Below are 18727 nucleotides of genomic sequence, written 5' to 3' on the forward strand. Positions count from 1 at the left end.
TCCTCATTTATAAGAGCTCAGGACAGGAGGATTTAGCACTTTTGGTGTGTTCTAAGAGCCAAAGCATGTCCGAGGATAAAATCATCTCAAGTAAAAACATATTTTAATGTCTAAATAAAACAAATCGAATACTTTTTATAGTCTGTAAAAGTCGCTGTGAATAAAACGTGCAGACCATCTGCAAAACTCAAACATTATATGTAGTAAAATGAAGGGTAGCGAGACAAACCACCTGTGTAAGAGTCTGCACTTCCACTGAATGCAATGTGGTTTTCCTTGTCAACATTGTCCATCCCTACCACAGACCAGACAACATCTTCAACCCAAAACAAAGATTACACTAAACCTATGCCTGTACAAGGCATGAGAGAAAGTTTGTGAGTACGTGGGAGTGTACATGTGTGTTTAAGAGTGGAACGAGATCTTTGGAGCCAGCTGTGAGCTTCTGAAGGCCAAAGATACAAATAGAAGGTGGAAACGCACCTAACAAAAACATGTGGAGTCAAAAACAACCCGGCGAGGGAAAGCGGTCTGACCACTACTAAGATGGTCAACCCTGAGCTTAGAACTCTGGAGAAAACAGATGAACACCATAACAACATGAACAACTTGAGAATTTCCAGTCATGTCAGCTGAAGATTGTGACAGCTGCATCTCAGGAGTATTTGAATAGAAAAATATCTGTTTCTGAGCCCTTTACACTATTTTGATAGTAGGGGGAACTATTTTGATAATTGATCAATCTGCTGATTATTTCATATATCAAATTAGATATTTCACATCTTGCACAATGCTCTCCTTCAAACTATATAAAAACAGTTTGCATAAGTTTATATAATACATGATATATAATAATGAAAACATGTCAATAATGTACGCTATATATTGTCTATATATGAAAATTGCATTATATAATATATGCAATATACCGTTTATACAAGAAAGTCTCTAAAATGTATCTAAGCTATATATTGCCATTATTATTAAAAAGTTTATATAAAGTGAGCTGTGTATTTCATACATATGAAAGTCTATATAATGCATGCTATATTTTGTCTATACATTAAATAGTATATGTAATATATACATATTATGTTTATATGTATGCTATATATTATGTAAGGAAAATGATATGCTATATAATATATGCTATATTTGAGCGCAAAAATAGTAAAAATGTATATTTTTTTCATAATAATTTTATTTTCATTACTGATTATATGATTAGCGTTTGCAGTTCTAATCTACGCTAGTTAAATGAGGAACCGTGGTATTTACCTGAGCTCAAAGACTTCATTATGGAGGTAGTTCTCAAATGTTTTGCGGTACTCTGACTCCTCTGCCTCTTTCTTCAGCTGTTTCTCCGTTTTGGGGCAAGCGCAGCAGCGGCTATCTTGGCCCTGGTCCTCGGTTTGGTTCCACTTCTGTTCCTCTTCATTGTCCACTTGTGTGGGGGCTCTGGTGGGTAGCTTCATTCCTGAACAACAGAAACACAAGGCTTCGATTTGGTTCTGCTATCTTTTTATAGATAAAATTCAGATTCTTACCAACCCCAAACTTTTGAACGGTAGTGTGTATGTTTTATATACATATGTTCATGTATGTTTTCTAACCTTTCTGACAGTAATCAAACTTGTAGAGCTCGCTAGCCTCTGGTTGCTGCTGGCAGAAGACTAAGTAGTGTGTGATGTTTCCGTTTGGATCGTTAGGGGGCTTCCACTTCAGAATGATCTGAGATGAGGAATTTGACGAGGATATGGGGTCCAGGGGCACGGAAGGTTCTGAAAAACAACAACAACAAAAAACTCACCCATTAGTAAATGGAAAAAACAAGAATGATTTTAAATAAGAACAAAGCCAAAAAGGTAGACTAGTAGAACAGTAGACTCTTAACAAAACTCAATTCTGGTTAGACCACATTGTCAGACTAGGTCACCGATGAGACAAGAAGAATAACGACAGCTTCCTCCTAAAAATGAAGAAGAGGGGCAGCATCGATGTCACAGTGTGCGACCCCAACGGTTTGCCAAACCAGACGGACAAAAGCTGCTTTCAGCTCTTGCCAACCAGCTGCCGAAACAATGTTTTTTAGCTTAGTGAATGGTTATGTGGTTTATCAGGAAGGAAAGACAAAACAAGCTCAAAAGGAAATTAGACAGACACCTAGCAGCACTGAAAGCAAACCACATTTATTTTTTCTCCTAAATCACAGCCTGGCATGATGTGCACACTGCTAAATGATTTCACACTACTGAAAGTCACCAGCGGCCTATTTTACCAGCCTTTGACCTCTTTTATTCCTTTCCCATACCGAGGCTGCAAGATTAACACTGCTACTGAAATCGACTTACAGAAAAGACTAGAGAAATGACTACATTTAGTTTTAAACAGGCTTGGAAAAGAGATCATGAATGCAAATGCTGTAAAGTGAAAGGTCTTAAAATGGTAAATTCTGAACAAGGGCATACAAAAAACTGGTCATCCCAACTTTCTAAATTTCTTCTAGGTTTGCCCAAAAAGTTTAATTTTCCTTGACAGTATATTTAATCAGTCGCATCTGAAGCTCTTACTGGTAGAATTGGTGCGGACATAGATGATTTCGCTCTTTGCTCCGTGGACCTGGTGTTCATCAGAAGCGGAGAGCTGGGTTTTGACCATGATGGCATACTGCGTCCACGGCTTCAGAGGGAGGATGAGGTAGCCGGGCTCCTGCTGTTCTTTTCCCTCTGTGGCGCGAGGTGGAGGGTCCACATCTGCTATGACCCAGCTGTTAGAGCCACATGCATCCTGACCATCGAACTCAGTTACATTCTTATATGGCCTTGAGAAGCAGAGAGAAATGTTATCAAACACTAACACAGAAATCACTTCATTGCACTGAGCTAGAAACCATTGTTAAAATGGTGAAAATGAAAACGAGGCTGTTTCCAGAGGACAAAATGCTCTGGATTTCGGATGGTACTTCTATCCGTTAGTCTCAATTTCATTCACAACACATTATATGCTGTCTACCTTGATTATGGGTGCACCATACAGGATTTTCAGTTACTGTTTCTAAACACAACATTCAAACTTGGCCCCTCGTTTGAGCACGACAGAAGCACAAGTCCTTTACCACGACATGATTTGTCAGTTGCATATGCAGCCCAACAGACTCAAGCGAATACCAGCGGGAAGATGAGCAATGAGCTTTTTTTTTTTACAAATATTGTATTTATCATGCATAAATGGCATTTTTTTGGTATATATAAAAGAACAGTTAAGCTAATAGATAAATGATTGGCTGTGGCGACACACCCACTGGCCAAAGGTTGCAGTCCAAAAATGTCTCAAGCACAGGAATTCAAGAAGAAAATGTGTCTCTGTAGACTCAAACACCACCACACACTTCAGTAATTATAGGTTGACAGGCATTATTTTTGTATGAGTCGATACTTTGTTTATTTTGAAATCCTGCATAGTGCACCTTTTAGGTCAATTTAAAAAAAAAAATTGAGTCACTTACGCCTCTTTGTATAAAACCATGAATCCCAGAAGGTCTCGAAAATCTGGCGGCCAGAATGGTTCCCATTTAATTATGATCTTGTCTGAAAGTGTGCGAATCTGTGTGAACTTCAAAACCTGGCTCTCACCTGGTCAAACACCAACAATGTATTCAGATTTATTAAAAAAAAAAGAGCACATTAGCATAAATGAAATGCAAAGCTATGTCCTCCTCACATGAAGCTTGATCTCCATTGGTCTTTGAGACAATGTCATTCTTTGTTTGCCGGTTCTTAGTGCCAGTAACCTCCTCCATCTTCCGGATCTCTGACATGCAGAGTTTGGAGTTATGATGGAAAAACATGCGACCTTGCTGGATGGACAGGTTGTGTTTGGTCCAGTCCCACAGCTGACGCAAGTTCTGGTTGTCGAGAGCGTAGAATGAATAATTCCTGATGGGAAATAAAACAGCAGACAATTAAGGACAAAGGAAGAGAAAGAAATAGAAAGATGACATGGTATCATTATGGTTGACAAGCAAGACCTGACAATGCAAATGGATAAAGCCAACAGTTTGGAAAAAACCTTGGAAAACCAAGGAAAACCTTGACATCCTATGAAGAAGACTCATACCCGACTTCCTGCGTCTCTCCATGGATGATTCGGAGCTTGCGAAGGAAAGATAGAGAGACTAGGGCATATGAGTGTCGCACTGTCAGGTAGCCAGTGATCTCCTCCAGCTGCCCCAGGTTAGCTTCCAGCTCTGCGGCTATGTTATCTAACAGGGAGAGATGGAAAGAAGAGCAAATTTAAAATCCGCTTTTAAAAAAGTCTGCACAGTGCACACTGTTAAATTGTACAATGAACTACAATAAGGCTACTCTGTAAAAAAGTTATAGGTTTCTGTTATTGATTAAATTGAATTATTGGACTGAATTATTGGAAGTGAACACACACCCAAGGTGGTATTGCAGTCACAATGCAAAATAGAGTTATTTATGATATTGGTATTTATTTTACTAATTATTTTTTATATTATTATACTCCTGAATGACTGACAAATAAATATTAATTAAAATGAATAATAATAATATTTAATGTTTAATTATTAATTTGTCAGTTATTCAAGAGTATAATTATTATTATTATGTTCTATTCCAATTAATGTTTTTTTATGAATCTGTCAATTATGAGTATATATACATTATACATATATTTCTTAATAATAATCAGAATATTATTATTATTATTATGTAAGTGGAAGGTAAATGCACCAATAGTACACAGTGATCAGAACACAGATGCGGACCTGAATCTAACAGTATAGGAGAATGGTTGCCATGGACAACAGCAAATTATAAAGTTTAGTCGTCATTATATAAAAACATTTGCAGAATACTGATTAACCAATCAGAACCATGAATTCCAGAGAGCTCTACACTAAAGATTCCCTTCTATGCTGCTCAAAGTGGAGAAATTGTATTGTTCTTACTCCCTCCGCGGATGTTGATGACCAAACTGCCGTTGATCACTGTGCATCCTCTCAGAGCCTGAGCAGAAGTGACTGAGTCTACTGTCTTCAGCCCCATGCACACTTTGGGACAAAGGCCAGCGCAAGGGGTGCAGTTCAACCTGTGGCACAGAACACAGTCACATGTACACAAAGCCACACGACAAACAAAAGTCATTCATCCGTACGTGTGTAAATGGACACAAAGAAATGCAGATATGATGGAGCGTTTCTATTCTCTTTGACATCAAGGCAAATATGTAGCATTAAGACAATAACTGATTGTTTGTGTCAAGGACATGAATCCTGTTGCGCAAAGTGCCAGTGCTGTTTCGGTGGGAGCGGGGGCGCGGATGACCTTGCAGGGCAGGCCGAAGGCACAATCAAGGATGAATGAGACATTCTCTCAGACGTGCCAGAGACACAACTTAATCACTGATTGTTTTTGTAGAAGTGTCGCGCCTGACTGAGGAACGTTTTGTCCTCTGTGCAGGATGCTTTCTGCGGCACAGTTTCCTGTGAAAGTTTGCTACGCATATTTGTATGACAGCTTTAATAAAGTGTGAATCCACAAGCAAAACAAAGGATATGGAGGAGTGATTTTTAAAGTCTTAACAATCATACTAGTGTCACAACACAATACCAGATCTGAAGTCGTGTCAAGAATGTGCACAAACCACCGATCGGGCAAAGCTCAAGTAATATCCTTTATGGGCTTTCGCTATGTTTTGCACCTTGTTGCTCTTTTTTGGTAGCGGCCAAAAAGGACGGAATGTGCTGCGCTTTATCCAGCTAATCTGAAGGAAAGCTGGTGCGTGGGTGAAATCCTTATTGCAGACATATCAGAGAGTCCAGTATGTCGTGTCTCCCTGCGGCAAGGATTCAACTCAGAGTCGTTTATCTGTCAGTAGCCAGACGGCGCTCCCTGTCTATGCATCTGACAGACAGAGAGAGACAAGCCGATGAGGACATGGATGTCGAAACTCCTGATATCTCAATGCACGCGGTTAACGTGCAGAGACTGTCACCGAGGGCGGCAGCACGGGGTGTGAGGTTGGACCACTGCACTGTTGTCTGTCCAGCCTCTATGATTTGTGTGTCTGCTGTCTGAATTCCCACAGTGCACCCAAACTGCCCAGCCCAGGGGTCATACAGGCAAGGGGGAAGCAAGAGTATCATGAGTAAGAGAGATAGAGAAAAGGAATAAAACAGTATATGGGTATGGGTATGGAGAGACCTAAGGGTGAGGATAGAATTATCATTTTTGGGAGAGAGATAAAGTTAATAAATTCGGGCAGATTCCGTAACTTCACACTCTATGGAGAAAAAGCATACTTTTCAATTGACAGCTATTATATATATATATATTGAAAAAATAATATTTTTTGCAAACAACATACATAACTACTAATATTTCATAATATTATAGTAAATGTTTTACCAGTGCCCAATATTGTTCTTGAGGACTCTTAAAGAATAAAAGGGACATATACACCGAAAGTTTCAAAAGTTTGTGGTCAGTAAGATATATCTTTCACTACTTCAATCAGCAAAGAAGTGACAGAAAAAATCAGCTTTGCAATCATAGGGATAAATTACATTTTAAAATTAAAACCGAATAGAGTTTTTTTTTTGCTGTATTTTTATCAAATAAATGCAGCCTTTGTGAGCATAAGAGACTGCTTTCAAAAATAGTTTTTTAAACATTTTTACCAACCCGAAACTCTTGAACAGCCGTTTAATTTTTCCTGTCTGCTGTTCTTCATATCACAGCTCTAGATAGTTGCTAACATGCATTTCTCAAGGGTATTATTTTGCCATGTTTAAGTAATTGGATACATTTTTTAAATCTTGTATTAAATATCTCATTTTGATTGCATGCTCCACTGTTCTTTAAGGGTTTTTGCTAGTGTCTGACCACAGCTAGACCAAAGCAATGTCTGGAAATCAGACTGACCATTTTGAAGAAAAGAAAAAACCCTACATTCATGTGACCAATCACCCATCCTTCTGCATAGAGATTAAGCTATGAGACATGGGTCATCGTAAATTTCCACTACAAACAAACAAACGATACCAACTGCATTCTGAAAAGCTCTGTAAAACAGAGAGGAGCAGTCTGTCGTAGTCCACGTTCTGCACAGACTTTTTTAAATGGGCACAAACAGCACTGCCAAGCCTCACACTAGGTCAGTGCTGCTTTAAAACTCACACACTACCTCTCATTAATATACAACGCTCCCTTTCTGACACACACACACACACACTCACTAAATGACCCTTTGTGTGCTCAGACAGTCGATTGAGGTCAGTACAGCCCTGATCACTCTGAGCCAGATCAGTCTTTTTCTTCACTTATTGTTCCTGTTCCATGAATGTGAAGCTTTCTTAATTGCTGTTTTCTCTGCGCTGTCATTTTTGTTGTGTTTATTTTGTTATTGTAAGAAAAGTGCGACCACCAGAAAAGAACTTCACTGCAAGTGTATCGGGGCCTTCAGCCTAGTCAGACTTGTCTGGCCTGCTGGTTTTAAAAGGATTTTGGGTACTTTTCAGGTTTAATGACCAGCTAGACCAGTTTAAACCAGCTAAGACAAGAAAACCAGGCTGAATGAAGCCGTTTTTGTCAGCAAGGATGGACAGCCAATCACTTCATATGAACAACCTTGATTTTGGCCGATACTACAACCGATAATTCTTTACATTTGAAAGCCGGTAACGATATATTGGCCGATAAATATAAATTCAAATTTTTATATACTTTGATAGCCTGAATACATAAACAAAAGGCTCACAATTAAAAGCCATGTCCCAAACACTTCAACATAAATCAAACGTATACAATACCGTAGCCTAGTTTGAACCCGTGTTTGTAAGATTTCTTAACTTTTCAAATTAATTTTACACTCCTATGGCCAGCTTTCTTTGTTAAAAAATGGCAACACTTTATAATAAGGTTTTATTTTGTTAGTATTAGTTAGCATGAACCAACAATTAATGAACAATACTTCTAAAGCATTTATTAATCTTAGTTAATGTTGAGCTCAACATTTTATAAGAAATCTTTAAGATCCAAAGTTGTATCTATTAACCTTTTTCAGATAAAGCTGATGAGAATGAACGTTAAACTGAATGGCTTTGCTAGAAGGTTAATCAACTCAACGGTTGCTGAAGAATGCAACTGAACCCAAAGAATTTATAACTTTTTATTGCTATAGTCTATACAATTATAATGACATGACAGTCCCAATCATTGCTGTTTGATCGCGCTGAAGCTGAAGAGAACGAGCACCAGAAAACTGAAGAATTTTTCTAGCAGGATGTTTAAATCAACTAAACGCAACCTATGTGAGATTAATCAGATATTTATGTAACATAAACTTATAATTACGACTTATCATATATCTGCACAAAATGACGTGAATGCACAAGCGAACTTGACTGTGCTGGTCAGAACGTGTAACCCAGATGTTCTGGACACACTATTCCCACACTAACGCGCTGAAACATGGCAACTAAACCCAGAGAATTCACACGTTTTATTACAATAGAATTCTCATTATAATGGCATGTATATGACAGTCCCAATCATAGTTATTAATGTGCATTGCTGTTTGAGCTGCGCACGCTAAACATAAAGATGATCACCGGTACAATTAAGCGCTTTACTGCATCGTTCATTAACTCAACCAAACGCATCCTATATTAGATTAATCATATATTACAACGGCACAAAATATTGCGAATGCTCAAGAGAACTTGTCTGTGGTGTGCTTGTCATGAAGGCTTAACTCCAAAGACGCGCTCTTTCCGCCACAATGAAATAGTAAATAATCTATTATCTATCAGCTTTGATATATTATCTATTGGCTTTGATATATCGGCCTAATTATCTTATCAGATGGATAACAAATAACATCAAAAATGACCATTTATCGGCCATAATCGATATGTGGTATATACAAAGCATCAAAATCATTTTTTTTTTTACCAGTAAATACAAACAAGAGGATAAGCCAAGCGACTAGTCGGCCTAATTTATTTCATCCAGTCCGTAGACTAAATGAGGCAGAGTGGTCTAATGACCCAGGCATCCTTTGGATCAAACTTCAAACACACAAGATTTGGCTTATGTGGGTCCTGACGCACACATGAAGCATTTGAAGTACCCTTTAGGACACTTGGGGATGTGTGAGATAGTATTTGTGCCTGTTCATTGAGTGGAGAGCATATAAGTAGTGGGTTACTTACGTAGTGGAGTTTACAGTAGTGTACCCAGAAGGGCACTCTGGGATGCAGGCACCATCATGGATGACGTATTCGTGGCAGTCAACTTTGCCCTGCTTGCACTTGTTGTGGAGCTCCTGGCAAAAGCTGAAGTTGACGCAGCGCCAGCCCTTATAGGTGTAGAAACCAGGTGGGCACTTTTCAACGCAGATGTTATTGTGCATGTAGTTGCGGCAGGCCACGCATTTGCGCGACGAGTTGGGCTCCAAGCAACCGCCCAGGCACTGGTCGTGGCAGCACTGGTTGTCTTTAGTGCAGGCATGGTGCTTGCATGAGGATGGACACACTGTGGAGAGAGAGAGAGAAAGCTTACATTTAGAGAAATTATTTTAAGGGAAAATACAGATGCCTCTCGTTGACAGTGACATATTTTCATATAGTGAGGGCATGGCATGAAGAAAGCAAATGCAGTTTACCACACTTACCCCTTCATTTCTATAGGGAAAAAAATATATAAATAATAAACATTAATTTTAATATTAATGCTTTTTTCCGCTTTAAGTAATGCAAAAGAAAGGATGCAAAAATAAGAATGCTGTGCATTTAATTTGATAGGATTATAAAAAATGCATGTATCAAAATGAAAATATTGATTATTATCAGTAATAATAATAATAATAATAATAAATAATGTTGTTGATTAAATTATGACTTCAAGCATACACATTTAAATTAATAATTCCACATTCTCAGGGAATATTCCTAGTTTACAATTATAATTTAATGTTAGTGGACAAAATCTGTTGTCAGCTGTTGAATACAACATAAAAAAGATTGATGCCATAAGTTTGTAAAAATGAACACAAGACACGTTTACATGGAGCACTTGCAGGCAACATAACCAGAGTCTTTAAAGGGAAACATGTCAAACGATGTACATTTGTAATATATAAAAGGACAAATTATTCAGTGCAATGTATTTTTTTGTTCTTTTTAAATCGTCCTTATGAGGTGGGACTACATTTCTAGGTGGGTCAATATGATTTCTGCGAGTGGGGTTTAGCCATGTGAAACTAATAAAAAATGAAATACATCTTCATGTCTCTTCCTGTTATCTTTTTGTGGATTTTATGTGAAAATAACCAGGTATTTATTAATAGAGCTGAAAGGTTTTATTTAACTTTGCACAGATTCTTCCACATCAGTCTCAATGATAACATGTGTAAATGTTTAAAGCTAAAGTGTGTCATGTTTACTCTTATCCCAGCTTATTTTGCAGTGAGAGTTATAAGAAAGTTATATGTAGGTAGATTTTTCCATAAAAGTGTAAACACTGAAGCACTATCAACACATTCAATCAATTTGTTTAACCACCCCGATCAGCCCCGCACAAGAACACCGGCTTAACTATTGCCATGAGCTTGGAGAGGAACTATCAGTTTGTCCAACCAATGGAAGATGGGGGAGTGTTTTGTGGAAAGTTGATAAAAAATAAATTTGTTATTTTTGTAAAACTGTTATACTGTTATTTAGAATAAGTGTATACTTGGGAAACAGTGGTACTGAAACTTGTTAGACTTCTAATCTAAATGCAAACTTTTTTCAGCTGAAGAATTAATTGCCTGATTATTTTCTGTGGAAATTGACAGATGCTGTCAGTACATCAGTTGTAATATGCCTTTAAGTGTTTTCTCAGTAACTCAACTCTACAGTCATGTCCTAACTTGATGTAACACTAGGTTACAATTGTAAATATTAAAACAATGACAAAATGGCCTACTCTGATAAGCAGCTCCTAAAATGGTGTAACCACATTCCTCTGCCTTTTATGTGCTCTTTATTTCCCTCATACACACGCACACAAACCCCTATAAACTCACAGTACCCAGAGCAGCACACTGCTGCCAGTTGTTCGACAAGAGTCAAGTTCTTCTCTCCCACTCAAGTCAGTGTTTACATATTTCTTCACACAAAAAAAAAATATGAAAAAAATTACTTGTAATGAAATTTTAATTTTGAATGACTTTGTGTATCCATCAAATAAAAAGTACCTTGGCTATCATTATTTTCGAGTGAAAAAGTTTTGTTTTTTTAATATTATGAATTATTCATTCATGAATACCATTGTTTTGGGGGGAGCTATACCATATGACATTTTACAACCTGAACTAAACCATTTCTAACAAATAACAAAAGAAGATTGTACTTAAGGATCATTTTAATTCAGAAATTTAAAACATGCTTATATTTCAAATAAATATTTCAAATGAAATGCATTTCAAATTTCAAAGACTAAAAAAAATAACTTGTTCTTTTAAACTTTTTATTCATCAAAAAATTGTGAAAAAAATCTATAATTAAAATTATTCAGCAGCACAACTGTTTTCAACATCGAAAATAATAAGAAATGTTTCTTGAGCTTTCTGAAGGTTCATGTTACACTGCAGACTGGAGTGATGCTGCTGAAAATTCAGCTTTGCATCACAGGAATAAATTACATTTTTAAATATATTAAAATAGAAAACGGTTATTTTAAATTGTAATAATAATTCACAATATTAATGTTTTTACTATATTTTTTATTAAATAAATGCAACCTTGGTGAGCATAAGAGACATTTCAAAAACATTAAAGGGAGTGGTATAATGACCCTTTTTACAATATGTGAAATAAGAGTGTGTATGTTAAGTTTTAGCTCAAAAATACCCAGATAATTTTTCAGCATTTTAAAATTATCCCTTTTTGAGGATGTCCCTTTAAATGCAAATGAGCTTCTGCTCCAGGCGTAGCTTCAAGAGCTGGTGTGTGCTGGTGTGTGCTGTTGTGTGCTGTTGTGTGCTGTTGTGTGTGTGTGTGTGTGTGTGTGTGTGTGTGTGTGTGTGTGTGTGTGTGTGTGTGTGTGTGTGTGTGTGTGTGTGTGTGTGTGTGTGTGTGTGTGTGTGTGTGTCTCTCAGACAAGCACTAAAATGTCAGAAACTGTTCTGCCTTCTATATTTAAACTGGAGTCGGACAATGATGGAGAGACTCAAGAAGTGACAACATGTAGAACGCAACAGGATGTTTCTGAATGGTTAGTTGATGAATTTATGTTGCTGATGTGGAGTTAACTATCTTCAAGTCTTTGATTATCATATATTCTGTCATGATAATCTATAAAATCGCTTGTGTGGGAACTGTTGTAAGATGCCTAGAGTGACATGCTATTGCATTTGTGTTACGTACTGTATTGCATGTGAAAAGACGGATGCGACAGCTAGAGCAGACTCACAAATGTGCTCTACTACAACAACTCTTCCTCTTCTCAACATGGAATTTACATAAGTTCCTGGGGGGCGGGGTTTATGTAAATTTTAGGGTTAGTGATGTCACTAATCCGGGAGGAATGTTGTGAAGTCCCTATCAGCCGTTTGTTGTAGTCCTTAAAAAAAAAAAATTCTTTAACAGCAAATATCTTCCTTTGCTTTGAACTTTGAGTGTTGTAACTTTGCAGATGTTGTTTATGCTCAAACAGCAACATTACACACTAACTAACTAACGTTAAAAAAGTGAAATCATAATAGACCACCCCTTAAAACAAATCTCTCAACCACTAACTTTTGATAATGTGTGAATTGCATTTTAATTTATTTTTGTAATAAATTAATAGATATAACCAAACAATTAGAATCACATCATTGAAATCCATATATGATTGTATCAGCACAACCCTAATGTACACACACACAAACTCTCAGCATCAGAGCGGCGCACAAGGAAAGGATATAATAAAGATTTGCATTAAGACACCCAGAGTTCTAAGAACAAGCCACAGAGGAAATGTGTGCGTGTGTCCTAATGGAATATTGGCTCAGTCGAACACAATCCTGTAGTTGGTTTAGTCCAAAGAAAGGCCAACAAACACCTCTACTTCCATGACAACGACAAAACAAGATGAGGGCTTAGAATTCTCCAGACCTGCCTTATGCATGACAATTAAGTATTCATCTGACTTTTGACCTCTGACAAGTGTTCAGTGATTTAGGCAAACAACACTCAGCTTTCTAAAATGGTTGGAGGCTTCACTAAAGCTTCCAAACACTCCTGACAAGCGCTGACAAACCCGGGGATCATAAAATGCCTGATAAAAAAAGTAAATTTATGTAGAGCTTTGGGGAAATAGAACGTGAAGAGAAATACAAGAAAAGAAGAACAAAAACAGAGGAAAAGTTGACATGAAAAGTGAGAGTGCTGGCAGTAATCCGAGCAGCTAAAATGGATTCATATGCAAGTTCCAAACAATTCTCAGTTTTTCCACTAAGCTCTTCAATACATCTTTCCAAATACTGAAAAGGTGCAAAACAGTACTGCCTTTCACACATAGATTACACATTATGGTATATAGCAAGTACAGCAAGTGTATAGCTGTTGTTGTTCACTTAAGTGTCAGGTGACACCAGGTCAGCCAACTCAAGAGCAAAACAACATTACCCTCTGTCCCTTATACATGACAATCCAGGGAGGGCCACCTCACCGCCTGCTGTGAAAAGGAGGGGAAGCGTGGGTGTATGACTGTGTACGCACATGTGACAACATGGAGGTGCTAAGTTGGAAAAAACAGGCAAGCCACCAAGATTGTGTCAATTGTGTCAAAAAACAATCTTGTTGACTATAATGCCTTTCCGTGAAAATTCATTATCATCTATTCTTTGAAAAACCCTATCGTCTCTGCCCTTGTTTTCTCTCCCTCCCTCCTTTCCCTCGCTCTCCCGTTGACAGTGGTTATGAGCAAATGTTGTGCACAGCGACTCCTGATCCAGGAGAATCCAGTCCATTTAACAGCCTCAACTGCAGACCCACCCTCAACCTTAACCAATGCGTTTGCTGGCTGTAGAAGGTAGCCATTCAATGTCCTGTACCGTCTGTGAGACAGAGCCTCTGTAAGTTAACCCTTTATTGCTCACATGTCTGCAACCTTGGGCAGAAAGGCAAGGGGATGGGAAAACACAGCTACAAGAGTTAGAAAAACTTGTTCCTCTGCTCTGGAAAGATGTCAGCTCCTCTCCACTAACAGACCCGCAGTACGCTGGGAACTCCTGCAGTCCAGAGCGCTGTTGTCAATTAGTGGTGCATGTTTGATACATAAAGTGTGTGGCTAACTGAAAATTGTGCTGTTCCTTTCATAAATCATGATTAACAATTTTCACATTTTGAATTGTAGAGCGATATAAAACACCTGTTTTCAACATTGATACAATGTTTCTGGAGCACCAAATCAGCATATTAGAATGATTTCAGAAGGATCATGTGACACTGAAGACTGGAATAATGGCTCCTGAAAATTCAGCTTCAACATCCCAGGAATAAATAAAATTAACACACACACACACACACACACACACACACACACACACACACACACGCAGGCGCACACACACGCACACTATACAATTTAACTATTTCTTTTCTTTTTACAATCCTTTAATCAATTAAATGTGTCAGTTTCAAAACACTGATTTAACAATCCATTTGAATTATTACTAAAAATGTAATTTGTCAGTTGTCACACAATATAAAAACTAAGTTCCTTCTCTTCATGTGCAGATCTGAGAGTGACCAGGCAGAATAATTCATTGCTCATTAGTTTTCATTCATTCATGTCCTAGGCGTCAATCTGCAGGATCTGGGTCACTTTTCAACATTGGGGTGGGTGGCCCCATGTGACTCATTTATCAGAAACAGTGAGCTGCGTTCCTGTGCTCAGCGGTAGTTCATTTAAGTTCAGCATGAGCAGAAACGCCACCTGCTATACCTATGCGGGACACCCGAGTTGGGAAGATAAACTTTCATTAGAATATGCAGAGCTTGTGTGTGTGAGAAAGAGACAGAGAAAGGGAAGAGTGTTAAGGAGACGAGAGGTGTGTGAAAGGAAACAAGTATTTACCTTTGGGGCCGAGACACAGAATCTGACCCCAGCAAAAGCAGAGTCCTCTTGTTGGACATAGATCACGTTCAGCTCAGTCTATAAACACACAACTGTACCACAGGAAAAGGCAGCACTAGTGTAACAGTCACCAGCTGGAGTGCCCTTGAGAGTCACAAGAGGGCACTGCACATCAGACTATTGTCATTCCCTCACAAACTACATTTCCCATTACTCACTGCCTGGACTCTTCATCCATTATCACATTCACCTGTGTCTCATTATCTTGTTTAGCTCACCCCATATAAGCCTGGTTTTCTCATTCATTATCTGCAAATCTGCTGTTTAGTGTTAAGGCCTGTTCACACCGGGACGAATTTCGCGTGCGATATTCGCCGACGTTTAACGCCTCGTGATTAAACAAAGGGCGCCAATATGAGTGTGCACACCGACGCGAAAAACGCCACGCGTAAAAGCGTCATTTTTAAAAAAAGCCTCGGGCTCGTTTTTTTGGTTTGACGTGCCGCGTCAAAAACTATCCGACCAATGAGATTGTCGCTTTTGCTCACCTGTCTGGAGCTTCTGAAGTTACAGTAAAACACAACTTGGGGGCCCTCAAACACAAAACGGTCTTGCAGAGCATACATACGTAATGGCGAAGAAGATATACGCCAAGTAGCGTCTACACACTGCCAGGAAGACGAGGAAGATGCCAGCCAAGATAAATGTAGAGCTGCTGAACTTTTGCTGGACAAAACTATTGATAAAAGAGAACTGTTATAGAGTGGTATTGCAGAGCAAACGGGCCATTATGGAGAGTTTCATTTCACTTAATTGTCTTTCATGTACATAGGCTTGTAACTTTTATTTCTGTTTTACATTAAGCGCCATCTAATGTCAGGGAATGAATTTGCATGTTCACTCGGCTCATCGTCAGCCAAAATCGCTTGGGTGCGAACACAAAATACGCATTGAAAAACGCTGGCGAATAACGCGCGCCGATATTCGTCCCGGTGTGTACGGCCCTTTAAACTGCAATTCCGAGCATTCTTCCTGGTTTCATGTTTCTTGCCTATTCTGTGGATTACTCTTTGGATTACCCTGTTCAATAAATACTGCATTTGGATCCTCAACCTTCATGTCTCAGAGCAGTACGTTACAACTAGAGAGTTCAGCTATTGTTTTTATGACAGCCGACGTCTGACACGTCGGCAAGTGACAAACACTCTCACAATCTACTCTTTGCCACCACAAATACACACTAAGACACATTATAAAGATTCGGTTAGGAAATGTAGGGTAAACCAGGACCCAAAAAAATGCTGTGGCCATAAACACCCATGAAAAGATTAAAGCAAGACAAACAGACACCTTAACAACTTTTATAGAAAAAAAACAAAAACAAATATCTCTCGAATTTATTTGTCTTTAAACTGGGTCAAATGCCATGGGATTCAACTCCTCCTCAGAGAAGCAAACCAAATCACACACAAACCCTCATGTATTTTGTATGCGTTTTCAATGGCAAGTCTTTTCATATTATCATCATGTACATGCAGTTTATGAAATTAAACTTCGCTTTGTGCACTTGTCAGACAATTTTCAAGGTTCATATCTCGAGGACTTCACTACAGTAAGGGGGCCCCTATAATTCAACAGATGGGTGAAAGGATTTCTTGGAAAGAGCAGGGATCTCTGAGGAAAGCAGGGTAGCTGCAACGGCAATATACTGGCAAATTGACCTGGATGCTTCTGACAATACAAAGAAAAAAATTCTCTCCAGAAAAGATTCTCTGAGTTGTTCATGTAAAACATTCTATGTAAAACACGCAGTTGCTAGAGTATTCTAGGTTGCTGATTACCAAGTCAAAAGTATTTATTAAAAAAGTTGTATTGTTTATTAAGTCTTCTTATCACTTATAATTTATTTATTATATTCTAGTCCTTGATATGAAAGACTATAGTAAGAAAATCGTATGTACTTAGAAAAGTAACAGTAACCTCTCCTTTAAGGGACAGTTCACCCAAAAATAGTTTGGTATAGTACTTTTTTTTAAGTGTTTTTAAAAGAAGTCTCTTATTTGCACCAAAGCTGCATTAATTTGATTTAAAAAAACACAGTAGAACTGTGATATTGTGAAATAATATGACAATTTAAAATAACCGTTTTGTGTTTTCTATTTTAAAATGTAATTTATTCCTGTGATGGCAAAGCCATTACTCCAGTCTTTAGTGTCACATAATCCTTCAGAAATTATTATAATATGCTGATTTGGTGCTCAAGAAACATTATTATTTCTTATCATTATCAATGTTAAAAAGAGTTGTGCTTCTAAAAGGGATGATTCACCCAAAAATAAAAATGTTGTCATTATTTACCCACCCTCATGTTGTTCTAAACCTGTAAGACTTTCAATCATCTTTGGAACACAAATGAAGACATTTTTAATGAAATCTGAGCGATTTCTGTCCCTCCATTGACAGCTAAGCAACTAACACTTTGACGCTTCAAAAAGTTCATAAAGATATCGTAAAATTAATCCATATGAATTGAGTTATTTAGTCTATATATTACTATATATATATATATATATATATATATATACATATATATATATATATAGTAAAACAGTGAATGTTCTAGAATTGTACTGTAGATATAACTTACAAAAGAGGGAACAAACACTTTGGCTGTTAATCATCCATACAGGCATAGTCATCAGCCAATTTCAGATAATATCATTAATAGGTGGTCAATGGACCTGGCCAGCACTGCACTGTCAAGCCAAATAAACAACAAACACAGGATGACACAAACACAGCCTAGGACGATACATTAGATCATTTATCCTCAACTCTAGCCCTCGAGGTCCACTTTCCTGCAGAGTTTATCTCTAACCTTGATCAAACTATAACCATTTCTATTTACAATGTGTTTTGCAGTGGTGCGAAATGTAGCCAAGCAAAGTCATGTTTGTTGATCTCTTGAATGCACTGGCCAATAAGAGGTGTTTAATTTAGTCAGAATCCATTCACAAACTCAAAATGCTGGAGTTATTCAGTACTAGGGCTGTCACTTTTGTGAAAAAATCCTGTTCGATTTTTGAGACATATGTGTTCATTGAATCGATTGTAAAATCGATTTTTCCATGTCTAAAGACGTTTCCATTTTCAACACCAAATATTGGCAAATCCACGGACAACTATAACAGGCATTAGGACGAACGTAAAGAGGGCGCTTGAGACGCGCACAAGTCTTATAAATATTTCTGATGATTTATTGGCGTGAAGTTTTTTGCACAATGACAAACAGGGATTGAAATTAACACCCGCCAAATTCGGATAAAAATGAACTTTGGCGGGTTACGCTGTCATATCACGAGTCAATTTGGCGTGTTTCTATGTTTACTCACTTTGCTGGGGAAGTTCGTGTGAGCCAAATCTGCGTGGATTTAGCGCAAATACGCAACTCGTGAGTCCTCATGATATATTAAATGCAGCGTATTGCGCAGAATCTGCGCATTTCTGGCTTGCTTGAACACACACGTCACTAAGCAACAAATAACTGCGCGCTTGTTCACTTGCACTGAGGTAATAGCAAATATTAAAAA

The 18727-nt window shown here is 37.9% G+C and overlaps 1 protein-coding gene across 2 annotated transcripts in view; it reads right to left on the reverse strand.

Moving 5' to 3' along the window:
* The window catches only part of insra (insulin receptor a), a 66928-nt gene that overhangs the window by 12448 nt on the left and 35753 nt on the right, over positions 1–18727 (reverse strand). For both annotated transcript variants that reach the window (XM_077232514.1, XM_077232520.1), the window contains exons 4-11: positions 9242–9563; positions 4976–5115; positions 4117–4261; positions 3721–3935; positions 3506–3632; positions 2571–2821; positions 1614–1781; positions 1279–1477 (exon numbers count right to left, since the gene is read on the reverse strand). In XM_077232514.1, coding sequence (XP_077088629.1) covers positions 1279–1477; positions 1614–1781; positions 2571–2821; positions 3506–3632; positions 3721–3935; positions 4117–4261; positions 4976–5115; positions 9242–9563 — 1567 coding nt within the window. The remainder of the gene's footprint in view (positions 1–1278; positions 1478–1613; positions 1782–2570; positions 2822–3505; positions 3633–3720; positions 3936–4116; positions 4262–4975; positions 5116–9241; positions 9564–18727) is intronic.

Source organism: Siphateles boraxobius, unplaced genomic scaffold, assembly GCF_051911475.1.
Source record: "Siphateles boraxobius isolate OS27281-9 unplaced genomic scaffold, OSU_SipBor_1 1, whole genome shotgun sequence".
NCBI lineage: Eukaryota > Metazoa > Chordata > Actinopteri > Cypriniformes > Leuciscidae > Siphateles > Siphateles boraxobius.